Source organism: Phyllobates terribilis, unplaced genomic scaffold, assembly GCF_046119375.1.
Source record: "Phyllobates terribilis strain yellow unplaced genomic scaffold, ASM4611937v1 Scaffold_29__1_contigs__length_15306474, whole genome shotgun sequence".
NCBI lineage: Eukaryota > Metazoa > Chordata > Amphibia > Anura > Dendrobatidae > Phyllobates > Phyllobates terribilis.
In genome coordinates, this window is record NW_027362789.1 from 14,398,210 (window position 1) to 14,419,684 (window position 21,475).

The 21,475-nt window shown below is 47.0% G+C and overlaps 2 protein-coding genes across 2 annotated transcripts in view; one reads left to right on the plus strand and one right to left on the minus strand.

Moving 5' to 3' along the window:
- LOC141178644 (uncharacterized) overlaps window positions 1-21,475 on the plus strand; it is a 1,052,471-nt gene that overhangs the window by 348,552 nt on the left and 682,444 nt on the right. The window lies entirely within an intron of this gene.
- LOC141178640 (uncharacterized) lies at window positions 1,206-20,930 on the minus strand. The gene is made up of 6 exons (XM_073660529.1): window positions 20,761-20,930; window positions 20,452-20,631; window positions 20,245-20,368; window positions 20,064-20,161; window positions 19,775-19,865; window positions 1,206-2,827 (listed from the first exon to the last, which is right to left on the minus strand). The coding sequence occupies exons 2-6, from the start codon at window positions 20,473-20,475 to the stop codon at window positions 1,548-1,550; spliced, it is 1,617 nt and encodes a 538-aa protein (XP_073516630.1). The 5' UTR covers window positions 20,476-20,631; window positions 20,761-20,930; the 3' UTR covers window positions 1,206-1,547.

Sequence of the window (21,475 nt, forward strand, 5' to 3'; positions counted from 1 at the left end):
TCATGCTGTAAAGTTACTTTAGTTATAAAGCACAAATAATTCATGCACAAAAAATATTAGCAGCACAAAAGATCTAATTAATAAGTGTTACACATAATATAGTTCAACTAGTTATGTTATTATTTTAAAATGTTATACACATAAAATCATGCAATTTTTTCCTACTTCCTGTGTGAATAAAGAAATAAATCAATTTTAGAGTTGTTTGATCAAATCCTGCTTTGGAATGAAAACTCTAAGGATACATAAAAGATAAAATTAAATATCAAATTCATACAGAAACATAATTATTTAAATATCTTATATTGATTCTAATGCAATCCAAAATATTGCTGCTTTAATTTATATATGACGTTCTAGTTTATTAATTCATTTTTAATTATTACTATAAATATATATAAATACAATTATATACAATCTCTACTGTATATAAGTGTATATATATATAAATCTACCAAAATCTATATAACTTCACAATTTTACTGTATAAAATAATAAATAACTAATGATACATTGTAACATTTTTATACAACATATAATTACACTTTTTCCTTAGCCACTCCCTAAACCAATTATGTCTCTTGTCAAAAATCTCCAGAAAAGCTCTATTTAGAAAAGACATTGCCTGTTCTTCAGTCTACATTCCAGGATGTCACTGTGACCTGGTCGTCTCACCTGCCTCTGTCTGTTTATTTCGGCCATTTTGTTTTTTAGAGAGAAGTCATAGTTTTGAATTTTTAACTCTTTCTGAAGAAATTGACTTTTGAATCATCTGATATGGCTTGCAACATATATGAAATCTTCTACATATTTTATACATTTCATTTTGAGGATGAGTCATTGCACGCGGCACCCCCGCTGATCAGCTGTTATCGGTGCCGGCAGCGGCTACCACCCTCCAGAAGTCCTTACCTGTGCTGCTTAGCCGTCCATCTGTAGTGGCCGCCACGGGGTACTTTGCATCCGCCTTCCATTCAATTGAACGGGAGGCTGATGTGCAGTTACAAGCGGCGGCCACTACAACTTGATGGCCAAGCACCGCAGGTAAGGACTTCCAGCCGGCGGCAGCCGCCGCCGGTACAGTTAACAGCTGATCGTCAGGGGAGGCGCGTGCGGGACCCCAGACGATAATACATTGATGCCCTATCCTTATGTGAGCCCCGGGAACGCAAGTTGTGGCACCAATGGAACAGTGCCAGAACAGGACCTGTATATGAGTGTTTTTATTTTAACAAGGCCAACCTTGAGGAAAGAGAAATAGTTGTCCTAGTAGTGGACAAACCCTTTAAGATACAATTTTCGGTTAAAAATGAAAAAGGCTTCTCCCCTGTGTGAGTTCTCTGAAGTTTAATAAGAGTTGATTTCCGTGTAAAACATTTCCCACATTAAGAACATGAAAAAGGCTTCTCCCCTGTGTGAGTTCTCTGGTGACTAAGAAGTGATGATTTCTTCACAAAACATTTTCCACATTCTGAACAGGAAAAAGGCTTCTCCTCTGTGTGAATTCTCTGGTGCTTAACCAAATCTGATTTCTGGCTAAAACATTTTCAACATTCGAAACAGGAAAAAGACTTCTCCCCTGTGTGAGTTCTCCGGTGTCTGATAAAACGTGATTTCAATTTAAAACATTTTCCACATTCTGAACAAGAAAAAGGCTTCTCTCCTGTGTGGGTTGTCTGGTGGTTATCAAGATGCACTTTCTGTTTAAAACATTTACCACATTCTGAGCAAGAAAAAGGCTTCTCCCCTGTGTGAGTTCTCTGATGTCTGATTAAACTTGATTTATTTGTAAAACATTTTCCACATTCTGAACAAGAAAAAGGCTTCTCCCCTGTGTGACTTCTCTGGTGATTAACAAGATTTGTTTTCTGGTTGTAACAATTCCCACATTCTGAACAGGAAAAAGGCTTCTCCCCTGTGTGGGTTCTCTGGTGACTAACCAAATCTGATTTCTGGCTAAAACATTTCCCACATTCTGAACAGGAAAAAGGCTTCTCTCCTGTGTGAGTTCTCTGGTGCTTAACCAAATCTGATTTCTGGCTAAAACATTTCCCACATTCTGAACAGGAAAAAGGCTTCACTCCTGTATGAGTTCTCTGGTGATTAACCAAAGCTGATTTCTGGATAAAACATTTTCCACATTCTGAACAGGAACAATGCTTCTCCCCTGTGTGAGTTCTCTGATGTCTGATTAAACTTGAATTATCTGTAAAACATTTTTCACATTCTGAACAAAAAAATGGCTTCTCTCCTGTGTGAGTTGTCTGATGGTTATCAAGATGCACTTTCTGTTTAAAACATTTCCCACATTCTGAACAGGAAAAAGGCTTCTCCCCTGTGTGAGTTCTCTGATGTCTGATTAAACTTGAATTATCTGTAAAACATTTTCCACATTCTGAACAAGAAAATGGCTTCTCCTCTTTGTGACTTCTCTGGTGATTAACAAGATTTGATTTCTGGTTAAAACATTTCCCACACTTGAAACAAAAAAATCTATTCTCTGCTGTGCGAATGTTTTGATGTTTAAGAAAAGACTTTTCAAGGAAAAAACTATTTCCATATTCTGAACAGAAAAATGGCTTCTTTGCTTTAGGAGCAGTTTGTTTTTTAATGCTTATTTTGTGACTTTGGTTTTCCTTAGTAGTCGGTAATGAATCAGAAGACAGGATCTGTTTCAAAGGATCAGATGACAGATCTTTGCTGTGAACAGATGATGGTATATCTGGAGAAATGGCATTCACTTCAATTGTATCCTGTGTGATCTCAAGGTCATCTGATTTAAAAATTGAAGATGTCAGCTGTTCCTCTGATCTCCTGGTACAGTCATCTGCCAAGAATAAAACCAAGAAAAAAATCAGCCTTACTAACACTAAATCTGATAACAAATGCACTAGTATTTTAGTGTTTCTTGGGTGTACTCGAGTGTCTGTCTATGTGGGGTGCACTTATATAGTGCTAGGCAGCCCTCCTGATCTAATAGTATGGGCAACATCACTAGTCACTCTCCACAAGGAGAAATGTTACCCCTTAGACCTCAGTCCAGAGACTCTCATCTATCCAAATCAGTTCTCATACTTTGCACTGACGAGGGCCAACAGCCCGAAACTCCGCGTCTGCAAATTGAGATTCTGATTTGGCTTTTATCCTAAGTCATATTGCATGACTCGTTAAAGGGTTGATAGCGACTTGTAGAATTGCTGCTACCAATAGGTGGCGCTATAGAGTTCAAGTCCTCTTTTTCTCTGAAGAGGCAATTTGCATATTACATTTCCCAGAAGAGCATTGCTTGGTGAATAAGCCTCCTTACCTTGACGTGTCAGAGGTGGTATCTCACTCTCCACAAGGAGAAACATTACCCCTTAGACCTCAGTCCAGAGCCTCTCACCTAGCCAAATCAGTTCTCATACTTTGCACTGACGAGGGCCAACAGCCCGAAACACCGTGTCTGCAAATTGAGATTCTGATTTGGCTTCTATCTTAAGTCATATTGCATGTCTTGTTAAAGGGTTGATTGTGACTTGAAGGATTGCTGCTTCCAATAGGTGGCGCTATAGAGTCCAAGTCCTCTTTTTCTCTGAAGAGGCAATTTGCATATAGGCTAAGCCAGACACTGTGCATCAAACCTGCCTGTGTGACTGGCGTCCTATGCTAGCCTCATCTGTGTGCATCTTTAATACTAAGTAATCACCCTCTCCATGAATTGGTAGGTTTGTGAGTGGTTGCTCCCTCAGTATTTTGCACCTGCGCTGCCCCCCCCCCCCCTTTATCATGGGGGTCAGCGGCATCCTGCCAGTGCATTTGTTATATGATTTGGTGTTGGTAAGGCTGTATCTTTTTCTGTGATTTTTTTTTATTTTGCCTTATGTTAGCCATCATTATTCACCAGGACAATAACAGTTCACATTCTAATAGAAAACCTCATAGGATGAACCAGTAGAGCGTGGTGTTCAACTGTTTGTTCATTCTGTCTCCAAATTACGGAATAAAAAGCCACCAAAAAATGTTACGTAGGTGAAATAATACCAATAAAAACTTCTACTCATCTCACAAAAAACAAGTCCCCACTCAGGTCCATCATCTGTGTAGCGTCGGCGTCCCTGCCTCCTGCTAGGCAGGGACGCTGTTCCCCTCACCTCTCCGCTCTGTGCCCGGCGTCTTCCTCCCGCTCTGCTGGAAGCGCGCACTGCTTCCAGGCCACGGTGCTTAGGGCGCGCGCGCGCTCCCCCTCTCTTAAAGGGGCAGCGCGCGCCGTCCTAAGGAGTCCCCGGCCAATGGCCGGAGGACTTCACCATATATAAGGCACCTCCTCCAAAATGGAGGTGCCCGAGCAATGTTGTTGCAAAGCCTTCACTCTGCTTCAGCCCTCAGGTCCCGTTTCCAGTTACCTGCCAGTCACCTGCCAGATTCCTGCCTGTTACCTGCCAGTCACCTGCCAGATTCCTGCCTGTTACCTGCCAGTCACCTGCCAGATTCCTGCCTGTTACCTGCCAGTCACCTGCCAGATTCCTGCTTGATACCTGCCAGATATCCGTTTACCTGCTTGCAAGCCTGCGGTCCGACGGTCTGCCTTCCGACACCTGGGAGCGCTCATCTGCTACCTGCCTGCTAGCCTACCTGGAGGCTCCGCCGTCACTTGCCGTGACCACCTGCCTGTCCAGAGACTCTTGTCTGCTCACCTGGGAGCGCTCACCTGCTACCTGCCTGCTAGCCTACCTGGAGGCTACGCTGTCACTTGCCGTGACCACCTGCCTGTCCAGAGACACTCGCCCGCTCACCTGGGAGCGCTCACCAGTCACCTGCCTGCTGTCCTTCTACCCAGAGACTGTCCCTGTCACTTGCCGTGAGTACCTGTCCTTCTACCCAGAGACTGTCCCTGTCACTTGCCGTGACTACCTGCCCTTCTACCCAGAGACTGTCCCTGTCACTTGCCGTGACTACCTGCCCGTCTTCCCTGGGAGCCACCCGCTTCCTTACAAGGACCGCCGCCTTGTATAGTTGCTCAGAGGTTCCGCCTCCCAGACCCGTTACAGTTTGCTCGGGCCATGGAATCCGGTGGCACCCAAGCTCCCTCACTCTCGGACCTATGTCATGAACTGTCCCGTCAGAGGTCCCAACAGGAGTCCATCCTGAGTCACCTGCGGAGTGTCAACTCTCGCCTGGACACTCTGTCTGCTCCACCTGCAACCACCGCTAGTGTCATGACTCGCAACCCGGCAGCGCCGCTGCCCACCAATACCATGGTATCCTGTCCCGGACCCCGGTTTTCTGCACCTTCTCGTTTCGGAGGTGACTCCGCTCAAGCTCGGGGCTTCATAAACCAGTGCACCCTGCACTTTGAACTCTTGTCCCACCAGTTTATCTCCGACCGGTCCAAAGTAGCCTTTATCATGTCCCACCTCACGGGGGAGGCTCTGGCTTGGCTAAATCCTCTGTGGGAGAGAGGAGATCCCCTGGTGTCCGACCTGCCAGCCTTTCTCACGGCTTTCCGGAAAGTCTTCGACGAACCCGGACGGAAGACCTCATCCGCATCGTCTCTGCTACGCCTCCGTCAAGGAGATCTCACCGTGGGCCAATATGCCATACAGTTCCGTACCCTTGCTTCGGAGCTGGCCTGGGATAACGACGCTCTGGTGTCTGTCCGGCCGTATTAAAGATGAACTCGCCGGTCGGGACACTCCTACCACTCTCGATGACTTAATAACACTTGCCACCCGGATTGACATCCGATTCCAGGAGCGCGCCAAAGAGGTCACCCGTGAGAGGAGGTTTCCACGTCTAGTCCCCACCTTCCAGAAACCCGTCACTCCCTCCGTTACTCCCCAGGCACACTCACCTGAGCCTATGCAGGTCGACCAGACCAAGATGGTCAAAACCCGTCAAGACTTACGCCGTGCCGAGGGGAGCTGCTTCTACTGTGGCAGTAAGGAGCACCGGATCCGTTCCTGCCCAGAGAGGTCGGGAAACGCCTGTGTCTAGGATCGCTCAGAGAGGTCGCCCTAGACAAAAGTAAACCCTCTCCATCTCTGATGCTGTCAGTCTCTATCTCCTGCGGAGAGAACCGCTATTTCGAACTGGCTCAACTTGACTCAGGAGCTGCTGGAAATCTCATTTCTCAGTCTCTGGTAGAGAAATACCGCATTCCCACCAAACCACTGGCCGTACCTTTATCTGTCGCCGCCGTGGATGGGGGCCTCTTACCACATCCCATCCAACTCATCACCGAATCCATAACTCTGCAGGTGGAAATGCTGCATTCTGAGAGCATCTCCTTTCATGTTCTGCCTGGACTCTCTCACGCACTCTTGTTAGGCCTACCTTGGCTCCAGAAACATGCACCCGTGCTTGACTGGCAGACCGGAGAAGTCCTTCGCTGGGGACAGGACTGCCATAGTACTTGTCTAGCTCCCGTTCATCCTGCTCGTCCTTCTCCTACCCCAATCAGTCTACCCGGTCTACCGGTTCCCTATTGGTCTTATGCGGATGTCTTCAATAAAAAAGAAGCAGAGACATTACCCCCTCATAGACCATACGATTGTCCAATTGACCTGATACCCGGCTCTACTCCTCCCCGTGGGCGTATCTACCCTTTGTCCGCAGCGGAGACCCGGTCCATGTCAGAATATATTGAGGAGAATCTGGCCCGGGGATTTATCCGGAAATCTACCTCCCCGACGGGAGCAGGCTTCTTCTTCGTCAAAAAGAAGGACGGCTCACTCCGTCCATGTATAGATTATAGAGGCCTTAACCAGATTACAGTGAAGAATAAATACCCCCTCCCGCTCATTCCTGAATTATTTGACTGCCTGAGGGGGGCTAGAATCTTCACCAAACTGGATCTCCGTGGGGCGTATAACCTGGTCCGTATTCGTCAAGGGGATGAGTGGAAGACGGCATTCAACACCCGGGACGGCCACTATGAGTACCTTGTAATGCCCTTCGGTCTCTGTAACGCTCCTGCCGTCTTTCAAGAGTTGGTCAATGACATCTTCCGTGACCTTCTCTACTCCTGCGTGGTGGTGTACCTGGACGACATCTTGGTCTTCTCTCCGGACCTTCCTACTCACCGGAGGGATGTTCGTCGGGTCCTGCTCAGGCTCAGGCAGAACCACCTCTACGCTAAATATGAGAAGTGCATCTTTGAGCAGACCTCTCTTCCATTTCTGGGCTACATAATCTCTCAGACCGGCCTACAAATGGATCCTGAGAAACTGTCTGCCATCCAGAAGTGGCCCCGACCAGAGGGGTTGAAGGCTATTCAGCGGTTCCTGGGCTTCGCCAACTATTACCGCCTCTTCATACCGCACTTCTCTTCCCGGACTGCCCCTATCTCTGCGCTCACCCGTAAGGGGACTAATCCCAGAAGATGGCCACCCGAAGCTGAGGAGGCCTTTCTTTCCTTAAAACAGGCCTTCTCCTCCGCCCCGGTGCTTCATCGTCCGGACGGCAACAAACAATTCTTCCTAGAAGTTGACGCTTCCTCCTCCGGAGTCGGGGCGGTACTTACCCAAAAGTCATCTTCCGGAAGAATGGTAACCTGCGTTTTTTTTTCCAAACTCTTCTCCTCTTCTGAGCGCAACTATTCTATTGGAGACCGTGAATTGTTAGCCATTAAGCTGGCACTGGAGGAGTGGCGTTACCTGCTCGAGGGGGCTCTTCACCCGGTAATAATTTACACGGACCACAAGAACTTGGCTTACCTTCAGAGCGCCCAGAGACTTAACCCGCGCCAAGCCCGGTGGTCCTTGTTTTTCGCCTGCTTTGATTTTGTTCTTCATTTTCGCCCAGTAGACAAAAACATCAAAGCTGACGCCTTGTCCCGATCCTTCCTGGTATCTGATCTAGAGGAGGAACCTAAGCACATCATTGATCCCGCCAGAGTAATGCAAGTGGCTCCCGTGAATCTAAATCGTCTCCCTCCCGGTAAGACGTTTGTAACTGTACCTGATCGGAAGAAGGTCCTACACTGGGGTCATTCGTCTAAGCTAGCTGGCCACGCCGGTCAGAAAAACACCCTCCAGCTCATTACCCGGCATTACTGGTGGCCTACCCTGCACAAGGATGTAATAGACTTTGTTTCTGCCTGTGTGTCCTGCGCCCACAACAAAGTTCCGAGACACCTGCCAGCCGGTCGCTTTCTTCCTCTTCCAGTACCTGCTGCCCCGTGGCAGCATATTGCTATGGACTTTATAACGGATCTTCCTGTCTCTGCCGGTTGTACGGTGATTTGGGTGGTCGCTGATCGCTTCTCCAAGATGGCGCACTTCATTCCCCTGCCGGGTCTCCCGTCTGCACCCGAACTGGCTAAAGACTTTATCCGCCACATCTTCCGTCTCCATGGCCAGCCCCTCCACATCGTGTCAGATCGTGGGGTTCAGTTCACCTCACGCTTCTGGAGAGCCACATGTAAGTTGCTTGACGTCACTCTGGACTTCTCCTCCGCTTACCATCCACAGTCCAATGGTCAAGTGGAGCGGATCAATCAGAACCTGACCAGTTACCTCCGGCACTTCGTTAATGCCCACCATTCGGACTGGGTGGATCTCCTACCATGGGCCGAGTTCTCTTACAATAATTACGAGAGCGAATCTTCCTCCAAATCCCCGTTTTTTGTAGTCTTCGGTCAGCATCCTCGGATCCCATTTCCCGTCTCCACCTCGGTGGACAATCCGGCTGCGGAATCTCTCGTTCGCGAATTCTCCTCCATTTGGGAGAGTACCCGATCCGCACTCCTTCAGTCGTCCGAACGGATGAAAAAACACGCTGACAAGAAACGCCTGGATCCTCCACAATTCCGTCCTGGAGATAAAGTCTGGCTCTCATCCAAATATGTCCGGCTCAAGATTCCCTCCTACAAGTTAGGGCCTCGGTTCATCGGCCCACTGGAAGTTATCAAACAGATCAACCCGGTGGCCTATAAATTAAAACTCCCAGCCAACTTACGGATCCCTAACTCCTTCCAGGTATCTCTCCTCAAACCCGTGGTACTTAACTCTTTTTCCAAGTCTACAGGTACGCCTCCTGCTCCGGTTTCCGCTGAGAACGAGTTTGAGGTAGAGAACATTCTGGCCACCAAAAGGGTAAGAGGAAAAACCTTTTTTCTGGTAGATTGGAAGGGGTTTGGTCCTGAGGAGAGAACGTGGGAGCCCCGGGAGAACATCCATGCCCCTCTTATCCTTGATAAATTTCTCTCTGGCCTAAAAAAGGGGGGGCCTAAAGGGGGGGGTACTGTAGCGTCGGCGTCCCTGCCTCCTGCTAGGCAGGGACGCTGTTCCCCTCACCTCTCCGCTCTGTGCCCGGCGTCTTCCTCCCGCTCTGCTGGCAGCGCGCGCTGCTTCCCGGCCACGGTGCTTAGGGCGCGCGCGCGCGCGCTCCCCCTCTCTTAAAGGGGCAGCGCGCGCCGTCCTAAGGAGTCCCCGGCCAATGGCCGGAGGACTTCACCATATATAAGGCACCTCCTCCAAAATGGAGGTGCCCGAGCAATGTTGTTGCAAAGCCTTCACTCTGCTTCAGCCCTCAGGTCCCGTTTCCAGTTACCTGCCAGTCACCTGCCAGATTCCTGCCTGTTACCTGCCAGTCACCTGCCAGATTCCTGCTTGATACCTGCCAGATATCCGTTTACCTGCTTGCAAGCCTGCGGTCCGACGGTCTGCCTTCCGACACCTGTCAGTCTGTCTATGGACCAGCCTGCCCGCTCACCTGGGAGCGCTCATCTGCTACCTGCCTGCTAGCCTACCTGGAGGCTCCGCCGTCACTTGCCGTGACCACCTGCCTGTCCAGAGACTCTTGTCTGCTCACCTGGGAGCGCTCATCTGCTACCTGCCTGCTAGCCTACCTGGAGGCTCCGCCGTCACTTGCCGTGACCACCTGCCTGTCCAGAGACTCTCGCCTGCTCACCTAGGAGCGCTCACCTGCTACCTGCCTGCTAGCCTACCTGGAGGCTCTGCCGTCACTAGCCGTGACCACCTGCCTGTCCAGAGACTCTCGCGTGCTCACCTGGGAGCGCTCACCAGTCACCTGCCTGCTGTCCTTCTACCCAGAGACTGTCCCTGTCACTTGCCGTGAGTGCCTGTCCTTCTACCCAGAGACTGTCCCTGTCACTTGCCGTGACTACCTGCCCTTCTACCCAGAGACTGTCCCTGTCACTTGCCGTGACTACCTGCCCGTCTTCGCTGGGAGCCACCCGCTTCCTTACAAGGACCGCCCCCTTGTATAGTTGCTCAGAGGTTCCGCCTCCCAGACCCGTTACAATCTGTCAATGGAAAACCAGAGGTTTCCACATTATTAGTGACTCAAAGGCTTTTGAAAAGCAACATGGCTTCCATAAACCAATCCAGCAATATCCGCTCCCCCAAAGTCAAATCTCCCCCTCACTTCTGAGCCTTGCAATGCGCCCAAAACACATTTAGCATCCATGTATTTGGCATTACTATAATGAGAAGAACCCACTTAATTTACGGTGTGTGTCTCCTGGAGCACAATCTGGGCACTATGTGTTGGGTAATGAAACTATATATTTGTTATTTTCACTCACCAACATCCACTGTGTACTAATTTCCGAAAAGTGCCTGTGGAGTCAATATAGTCACTACTCCTATAGATTATTTCACTGAGGGTTATAATTTCCAAAATGGAGTCACTTTATGAGGATTTCTACTGTTCTGGTTTTCTGCAATTTGGTCACATTAGGGCTTCTGCAAATAGTGTATCCCATCTCCTCTGGGATCTGCTCCTGCGACGTCTGCTTCTCTCACCAGGAGCCGCCTTATTCATCCTGCAGGTGGCGCTGGTGATGGAGGAGACGTCAGAACCAGAAGCTACTGGGAGGTACAGCTTCTGTCCAGCCACTAAGATTAGAGTGTCTGGGACCTGTAGTACCATCCAGTCTGGCAGTATGGATGTGTGTGCTGTCCAGCTGGAGTAATCTGCTCCGTGCTTTAGCCAATTGGAAAGCACCGCACCCTGCTAAAGCTCAAAGCATATTGCCAAAAGCTAAAACACAGCTAAATAGGGCAGCAGTATGTACCTGCCCAGATCTTCAGAAGTACTGTAAATGCACTACCAGGGTGCAGCAAACCCACATAAAGATGGCGGCTACACAGGTGAGACAAAATACTGATGAGACAATCACTCACAACCTACCATTTCATGGAGGGGGTGACTGCGTAGTATTTGAATTGCACACAAAAAGGCTTGTATATGGAGCTGTTCACACTTGGATAATGCACAGTATCTGACTTACAGCCTATTAGTTACGGCCATACTATTAGATTAGGTGGGCTGCCCGGTACTATCCAAGTGCACTCCATGAGAACAGACACAGTTTACAATGCCCGCACTGATGGGCCTGGCTGCACCCTGGGATAAAAAAGTGCAAAAATGCATATATATAATATATGGATAGTACCGGGCAGCCCGCCTAATCTAATAGTATGGGCGTAACTAATAGGCTGTAAGCCGATACTGTGAACTACCCAAGTGTGAACAGCACCCTATACAAACCTTTTTGTGAGTAATTCAAATACTAAGCAGTCACCCCTCCATGAAATGGTAGGTTGTGAGTGATTGTAGGTTGGTTGTGAATGATTGTCTCATCAGTATTTTGCACCCGTGTAGCCGCCATCTGTATGTGGGTATACTGCACCCTGTTAGTGCATTTAGTTCTGAACATCTGGGCAGGTAAACATTGCTGCCCTTTTTTGCTCTATTTCTTCTTGAATATTGGGGGAATTTTAATTCTTCTTAGTGTGGCTTTGCTTTTTGTGCATATTACCAGAAGCTGCCAGATACAGCCCTGTTCTCCTCTGGTTCAGTCCTCTGTGCTCAGCTCTCGGCTTGTGTATTTGTTTCCTGTTGTGACCTCGGCCCGTTTACTGACTACTCTTGTGTGATTTTCTATTTTCATTGACCTCCATGTTGTGACCCGGTTAAGTGACTATTATTCTTGCCATTTCACTCAATAGAACAGCAGGAAACACTGTGGCCCAAGCCTAGGGGTCTCTGTCTAAGTCCAAATCCATGTAGAGGGGTTAAAGGGTGATGAGCAAGGCAAACCCTGGGATCTGGAAAATGGAGTAGATGACGCCAAGCCTGTTTGTGGTATCCATCTTTTGCGCTGCCAGGTGACCATGAACAGTGTCCCCAATACATTGTGTCTGCAAACTATTCGAGCAAGATCTATATTCAAATAGCTAAATGGCGCTCCTTCCCTTCTTAACCTGCCATGTGCCCAGACAGTAGTGTGCAACCGTATATAGGGGATTGTCGGATTCAAGAGAAGTTGGAAAATAATTTGTAAGGTCCATTTGTTTCCTATTATCCTTTGTGAAGAATTCCAAAGTTATCATCATATAAAGTGACACACGTCAGATTTGAAAAATGGGCCCAGATAGGAACACAAAACTGGCTGCAGGAAGGGGTTAAATCAGAGTATTTTGGGCACTAACTACTGTAGTCAAAAACTGTGAGTATAGACCATAACACATCTACTGAAATGATCAAACTCAGCAGTCTCCATCAGTAAGTAGTGAGTAACTAGTGGTGAAACCTCTCTGGGGTAATTGGAGTATGGGGCTCGGTGGCTCTTGGCAATCTAAACTATCGTAAGGGACAATATTTTCTGTCAGATGAGTTTCAAGAAGAAATATTAGACACTCAAAGAGAACTTTTTATAATAGTGCAGAGCTGAGGCGTCTTAAATTTAGCTTAGAGATATATCATGGCACAGGTGTAATGTTTTTTTGTTTAGTTTGTCACAATCCTGTTTGAAGTTAGTTTTAAAAAAAATTGAAAAGTCAGGATAAAGGGAAACTCTGCTGTTATTGTACAGAAATTCACACTTGGCCTCACTGCACATTTAATGTTGTCGATCATAAAAGTGAAGTTTGGCCAGAAAGACTGGACCTGGTCTTGTAGGGACCATATGAGCACATTCAGCAGCACAGAAGGGAGAGAAGGTAGATTCATCCAATAAGATATCAGGGTTCTAGGAAGCCAACAGCATCATTACCCTCCACTTTCTCTTAGAGGCCCATCATGATATTTTACTTCAAGTGATTTTCTAACTTGTCATCAGGTAACGGTCAGCATCTTCTAATCCCAGGGGGGAGGTGGATCCTCCAGGTTGTAAATTCTATAGAAAAGGGCTTTCAGTGCCCAAAATCATCTGAACAGTTTTGGGTGGAGGAGAATGTTGTGGTCTAGAGGCAAAATGGTGATCACACGATTGTGATACAGCCGGACTACACCACCGATAAAGCAGCCACAGCCGGTGACTAAGAAGAATCTGTGACTTCTCTGCATTTAGTGTTTACTAGTGATGAGCGAGTACCGTAATATTCGTAATCGCTATACTCGCTATATATATAGTACTTTGTAATAATTGCGTATTCGTTCAGAATAGCGAGTACAATGTAAGTCAATGGGAATTGCGAATAATTTTCTGCTGGACCCTACAAAGGGGCCTGAGGAAAAGATGATGGGAAAGTGAAATGGATGGGAAAGTGATGAAACAGAATGGGAAGAGCCTGGAGAATGTGCCTGCATGCATTTCTGACTCACATATGGTTTCTGGGGATAAGTTTGTCGCAGTGTTACGCCACTTTTACAGACACACAAGAACAACTACCAAACTTAACCTAAATTGCATTTAACAGGCCAAAAAGGTTAAGAAACAGTATTTCCTGCACAATCACTTGTATATAAGGCTAAATAAATCAGAGAAACCAAAAAATACCCCTTTTAGCGTTTGTTCACACATACTGTTGTGGCTTTTTTTTTTTCGCCTTTTATAATTGGGAGGGCCCTGACTTATACATTTTGTAGGTCCGTCTGTCATACATCATCTTTAGTGCGCTATTCCCCAGCACTTTACAAGCACAGCTAGAAAGTATCAGTATGTATGTAGATATTTGACCTGAGAGGCCTCAGGTGGCTCTGTAACATGCGTTTTGGATGGACAGCTATTACTTAGACATTTGGGCGATCCCTCCATCATTGACACTCAGATAGTGGAATACACATTCCATAGCAGTTTACAATATGCTCATTGTAGCATTGGGCTTGACCCTCCTCCTCCACCACCATGTGAGACTCGGGCCCTAAATTCAAATGTTCAGATCGCCTGCAGTAAGCAGGAAAGCTGAGTTTTGTGAGAGCCCTTGTGTGGCCCTGTAACAAACATTTTGAAGTGCCCTCCTCTAGAAATTTTGGAGTTGCCTCTTGTGTACACTTGAGAGTGCCCTCACTTATTCATACTGTAGGGCCCTCATTATTATTTAACTAATTTAAGGGCAGAGACTACAGAGAAAATGGCCAAGATACATGGAGTACTAGAAGGTAGCAGTGAGTGCGGACTACGACCCTCAGGTATGGCTGAACTCAGTGAACCGTAAAAATAAAACTGCACTAGTCAACTCGATGACAAGCTCAAATATATCACTTGTGCAAGTCACTGGACAAAGTATTTATGGTGCCCCCCCTCCAGGATGGGTTGGTGAAGCTTCTTAGAGATTGGCTTAGAGATTTTGATTGTCAATATTCCCCAGATTATATAGCAGGAGAAGACTTCTTGATACTGTACTACTTGGTCCAGTAGAATGTGCATCGTATTTCCAAAAATTACTCCTGGGGCTGGGGGCTGTGTCATAGGTGCAGGAAGATTGCATGACAAGGGCCTCCCTTGACAAACATTATCTACGATGGAGTATTGTAGTAGTTGTGATCCTCAATTTAAGTTTTCAGAGGGCCATCAGTCGGTCATCAACAATCAGTGTAAATTTCTATTGAATATGTATCCCCTATCTCACAATGTGACACAACCTGTGAGAAGGGCCTCCAATGACAAATATTAGTTTGGTAGGACTACTGTACATTCCAGATTTGTCCACTGCACAATGTGCATATGGTTTGTGAAAATTAGGCCTATTGGCTAAGTCATGGTTGACGCAGGAAGCCACCATCCCAAGGGCCTCCAATCACAAATAGTAGTTAGGCTGGAGTATGAATACTGTCCTGGTTTGTCCACGGCACAATGTACATAGGATTTGTAAAAATTAGCCCTATTGGCTGTGTCACGGTTGACTCATTATTTTGGCTGTGCCTTTGACAGCTAGCTTGGCTTGTGCCATCAACATCTGAAAATCTGTCAACAAAACCCAAAATGCCAAAAAAGCCTGTTGTTAAGGGACGTGGACGTGGTGTTGTCAGTGGTGCGCGAGAAGCCACTCAGTCTGTGTCAGGTCAGAAGAAGCTTGATGCATCCACAATGTTCCTGGAAAAAGTTCCCGGTCTGGAACGTAAACATGTGTGGAAGCCACAAGAGCGAGAGCAGATTCTGTCTTGGATAGCAGACAAGGCCTCTACGCATTTGTCAAGCAGCACCAAAACTTCCGCGACCACACAGTCTACTGTGGATACACAGAAGGCTGGCCCTTCCAATCCTGAAGCTGGTTCTCCTTCCTCCCACCATTATCAGTCACAGGAGACATATGACCCCAAGCTTGGCCACTCCGAGGATCTGTTTGGTACGTATCCTTTGGTTGGCTCTGGCCTATCACCATGCAGCATTGAAGAGGGACAAGAGGTGGCGGCGTGCGTTGATGCTCAAGTATTTTAGGACCTACAACCAGAAGAAAGTCACTTGGAGGAACGTCATTTACTGTCTCCAGAGGTGGAGGCTGATGATGATGAGACATAGTTGCCATCAGGTCAGCCTACAATATCAACTGGGAAGGAGGATGAGATAGAAGACGAGGTGGTCGATGATGAGTCCACTGATCCGACCTGGACCGTTGGCAGCAACACAGAGGAAGATGGACCAACACAGGCACCAAGGGGTCGTGGTTTGCCCAGAGTAAAAACTGGGTCAACTGTTCCCAAGAGCACCCCCGCTGTGCGCCAAGTCAGGGCAAGAGGGCGTTCAGCTGCTGTGTGGAATTTTTTTTTATGAAAGTCCTTCAGAGAAAAACATTGTTGTCTGTAGCATCTGTAATACCAAGTTGAGCAGAGGCCAGGGCAAAGGCAACCTGAGCACAAAGAGTATGAGAAACCACATGGCAGCCAAGCAGCCGAGTAGGTGGGCGGAACACCAAGGTACCAAATCTGCATCTGCGGGTCAAACCAATAATAATAATACTCTTTATTTATATAGCAACAACCTATTCCGCAGCGCTTTACAATTCAGAGGTTCATATTCAACAGTCATAAGTAACATAGCTAAAGATAATATAATAATTAAAGGAAAAATAATGATGACCCTGCTCATAGGAGCTTACGATCTACAATGAGGTGGGGGGTGACACAAAGGACAGGGACTTATTTACAATGATGGTCCAGTCATCTTGAGGGGATGAGGGATAGACAAAGGTTGCATAAGCTGATCACCAGCCAGTATCTGTAGTGCTTTTGGGTTCCGTGGAAACTTATGCCATGTCGCCTGGGCTATGTCCTTCAGAATCTGCTGTTCAAGAAGCAGGCGCTCATACCTCCTGCCCACAAGCTGCGGTTGCTCACACGCAACAAACATCAACCACATCCACTTCCTTGTTCCAGCAAAGTGTCCAATTGTCCGTGCCTGAGAGCTTGGAAAGAATGCGTAAATGCCCAGCCACGCACCCACAGGTACAAATACTAAACTCGCACATTGCCAAATTGCTAGCTATGGAGATGTTGGGCTTGTGGGAACACAGTCTTCCATGATCTCTTGGCTGTGGCTGCCCCACGATACAGTGTTCCCAGCCGCCACTATTTTGCCCGATGTGCCGTCCCTGCGTTACACAAGCACGTGTTAAACAATCTGAACCATGCTCTCACCAACACCGTAACCGGGAAGGTCCACCTAATAACAGACACCTGGACAAATTGTCGTGTACAGGGATGATACATTTCTGTCATGCCACATTGGGGGAACCTGGTGGAGGGTGGGACAAAGGCGCAAACTGGAACATCACACATCCGGTTCCAACTTCTGTCAGGGTCTCCACCTATTCAAATTCCACTTCCTCTCTCCCCTTCTCCTGCTCCTAATCCTCTGCTGAATTATTCTCCCCATCACTGCCAAGCTGGGACCTGTGCAGTAGTGCATCGGCAAAGTGGCAAGACGCTCTGCTGAAGCTGATCTGTTTAGGTCAGAAAGCACACACTGCAACAGAGCTGCGGCAAGCTGTAAAACAACAGACCAATCAGTGGCCTCCGGTCGTCTGCGATAATGGGCGTAACCTGGTGGCGGCTTTAAAGATCGGCAAGCCGGTACACGTGCCATGCATGGCTCACGTGCTGGACATAGTTGTTCAGAAATTTCTGAAAACTTTCCGTGACTTCCTGTACCTACTTGAGAAGGTGAGCCATATTAGCGCCCATTTCCGCCATTCCTCTACTGCTTTTGCAGTGCTGCATAAGCGCTTGAATTTGCCAAGTCACCGACTCATTTGCGGCCTGCCCACGCGGTGGAACTCCACCTATCTTACGTTTGCGAGGATTAGTGAACAGCAGAGGGCAGTAGCTGAATACCAGCTTCAGCATGCCGGTCAGACTGAGAGTCAGCCACCACACATAACATCTGTTGAGTGGGTGTGGATCGCTGACATTTGTGAGGTTGTTGAGAACTTTGAGTACTGCACCAGCCTTGTGAGCAGCGATCAGGCTATTATCAGCGTAACCATCCCGCTACTGTGTCTCTTGAAACAATCACTGCATAATCTCAAAGAGAAAGCTTTAAGTGCCCAGAATGTTGATATGGAGCCAGATTTCCCAATGGGTGATACTACCCAGCCCAGCCAATATTCTGAGGCAACATTGGGTGAAGAGGGGGAGGATGAGGAGGGAGAGGACTTGTTTTTCTGTGCTACCGAGGGGTAATGCTACAGAGGGGACACCCAACCCAAGCTTCATGTCTGCCCAGCCTGGATGGGCTGGAGAGGAGGAGGTGGTGGAGGAGGAGGAAGCGAGTCAGCGTGAGGAGAGGGTGGGTACTGTTTCTACTGTTGGGGACACAGAACATTTGCCTTTTTGCAGCTTGACCCACATGGCACAGTTCATGTATAAGTATCTGTGGCAAGACCCTCGCGTGATACACATTTTATCCAACAGTAATAATAATAATAATAATTTTTATTTATATAGACCAGCACAACAGTAAAGGCTATCTGTGCCTGTAACAATGCCAAGGAGGAATAAGTTGCAGAACATGGTCAAGGGGTACTTAAGTGACCATCCGTGCGTCCTTTCTGACACTTCAGTTCCCTTTAATTATTGGGTGTCTAAGCTAAACACTTGGCCGACCTCTCCTTATATGCCTTGGAGGTGCTGGCCTGCCCGGCTGCTAGTGTGGTGTCTGAGCGTGTTTTCAGTGCCGCTGGGGCAATCATCACTGATAGGCGCACACGCCTCTCCACGGAGAATGCAGACAGACTTACTCTGATTAAATTCAACAAGGACTGGATATCTCCACAGTTTGTAATCCCTCCAGATGAGAGCAAGCCAAACTAAATTCACCAAAAATGCAGATTCATGCTACTGCTGTTAACGTCAACCCCTTCCCATAAGAACCCGTTTCCTTGCTTCGTCAACCATGACTCAGCCCATAGGGCTAATTTTTACAAACTCTATGCAGATTCTGCAGTGGACAAACCAGGACAGTATTCCTACTCCAGCCTAACTACTATTTGTGATTGGAGGCCCTTGGGATGACGGCTTCCTGCGTCAACCATGATTCAGCCCATAGGGCTAATTTTTACAAACCCTATGCAGAATGTGCAGTGGACAAACCAGGACAGTATTCCTACTCCAGCCTAACTACTATTTGTGATTGGTGGCCCTTGGGATGGTGGCTTCCAAAATAGTGGTTAAAATGGCCTGGTGCGTGCTTTGTAGCAGGCGGTAGGAAAAGTTTGGACTACTGCTTTGTGTAGGGCACAAAATGCCTTTTTAAGTGGACTAATATGGACAGAAGGCAGGCTGACACCCCAAAATAGCGGTTAAAATGGGCTGGTGCATGCTTCTTTTGTAGCAGGCAGTAGGAAATGTTTGGACTACTGCTTTGCGTAGGGCACCAAACACCTTTTTAAGTGGACTAATGTGGACTGCAGAAGCCAGGCTCTGACCCCTAAAACAGCAGGGAAAATAGACCGGTGCTAAAAAAAAAGGCAGCACAAAATGCTAGTTCTGTGTGTGCTGGAAAAATATTGCTTTGCCTCTGACAAGAGCTGTTTTAAGATGGACACTGAAAGAACACTAGCTAATACACTCCCTACCTAATACACAATCGCTCCCTCCTTGTACTCTGATTTTGTTGTGTGCCTTCAGCTCTGAAAATAGCTATTTTTGGTGGTATTATGGAGCTAGTGAGCGGCTCCTTTAAACACAAAACTAGTATACACTGCAGGCAGCCCTTAAAAGGGCTTTTGTTTTATCAAGAGGCCTAAACACTCTCCCTAGCAGCTCAGCGATCTTACCATAGGCTATTACAATGCAGGCTCCAGATCCAATGTGCACAAAATGGCGGTGGCAGGGCTTAAATAGACCCCATGACGCTGGGCAGCCAGCCAATCACAGTAATGCCACAACCAAGATGTCTGCGGCATTACTGTGATTGGTTAAGAAGCCCAGCATGTTTAGTGGCAGCAGAGAAGGCGCCAAAACTGCAGGACGGGACATCCGAATATAGCGAGGCGAGTACACAAATACTCGCAGAATCATGAGTAACCCGAATACCGTACTATAAGTGTGAAAAGCGAATATTAACAAATACACTCGCTCGTTACAAGTGGTTACTACTCACCTGGGTAGTCATATGTAGGAATCTCCTCTTTACACCGCTCATCACCCCTCACATATGTCTCTATAGTATTAATATGGGTCAGATCTTCACCCTGAAACAAATATTGTAAAAGTCACAGACAGATGGAGAAGTCCCATCTATGATCAGCTCTAATCCTGCCATCTCCACCGTTCTCATTACACAAGTATAATACATATAATACTGGTGGATAAAACAAGACTGAACACAAGACCTTCACAGCCATCTACACATCATAGGGGAGATCTCATGACACCTTCTCTCCATCTACCTGATAATCCTGAGGAACATTGGGATCTTCTTGTTTACAGTCATGTTGAAGAAGAGGACGGGGACATCTGTCTGGTGTTGTCCTCTTACTGGATAGATCTGGAGGAAACACATACAGGGACTGAATTAATTCTTTACATACAGATAATTATAGGCCGTGTGTATTTAGTCCTGTCTCTTACCTGGAGATGTGAGGGGCTGGGGAACCTCCATCATGATGTCTTTGTACAAATCTTTGTGTCCTTCTAAATACTCCCACTCCTCCATGGAGAAATAGACAGCGACATCCTGACATCTTATAGGAACCTGACACATACAATGATACAGTCATCCCCCCGATCCCTTCATAGCGCTACTGTATAATGTCCCAGCATTCCCAGCAGTGTCACCTCTCCAGTCAGCAGCTCAATCATCTTGTAGGTGAGTTCTAGGATCTTCTGGTCATTGATGTCCTCATGTATCAGGGGGTGAGATGGAGCCCCGGTGATTGGGCTCTGTGGTCTTCCCCATCCCTCAGACACAGGGGCCTGACAGCGCCCACTAGAGGTCTTCTTCACTATTGTGTAATGCTGGTTATGGAGAGACAAATTATTAAATCTCACTACAGACATTTCCAAGGTCCTCACCTCTCAAGTTCTGTCCATCTGTAACTCCCATAGATAAGAATGAGGTAATGTGACGTCATCAGAATCTCTCACCTCTCCAGTAAGTCAGAAGAGGATCTCTAGGGTGAGGCACAATATCCTCTCCGCCATCTTGTCTCTGTCCATATCCATCTTTGATGGGTCCATAAGGAAATTTCTTTTAAATAGAAGATCTTCACTGAGAGCATCCGATATTGTAGGGACCTGAATGAGAAGATGATTAGCCAACGTAACATCATAAAAATACTGTGTAATTACACAATTACTGGAGATAATAAGGGAAAACATATGAGGAGATATATCATTTTACAGTATTTAGTTTTCTTCTTTACATCTAGTAATAAAACCTATATATTTTAGGCCACAGACAACAAGCAGTTTCTTCCTTGGAGTCTGTAGCTGAACTCGTTTCTCAAAGACTCATCTTCCATAATGCTAATTCTCGTCTCATTTACCGACACTGCAGTCGGCATTAGCAATACTGCAGGAGATATTCATTACACGTGACATGAGAAATAATTACTTCATGAATAGGACGACATCTTCATCTTCTACTACGGCTGTAGAAAGATATTTGGCTAGAGTGCTTTACTGACTACATCTCCACCGGTCGTCTATATGAATGTTTCCCGTCTTCCCCGGACTGTAATCTTCTATCACGTTAGATCTCATGTCTGATTCACACACAGAAGTTTGAGGCTTTCACACATGGTAAGGTTTTTAATATTATACAGAGTAGGATTATCTCGAATGGGTGCACCTTGCTATG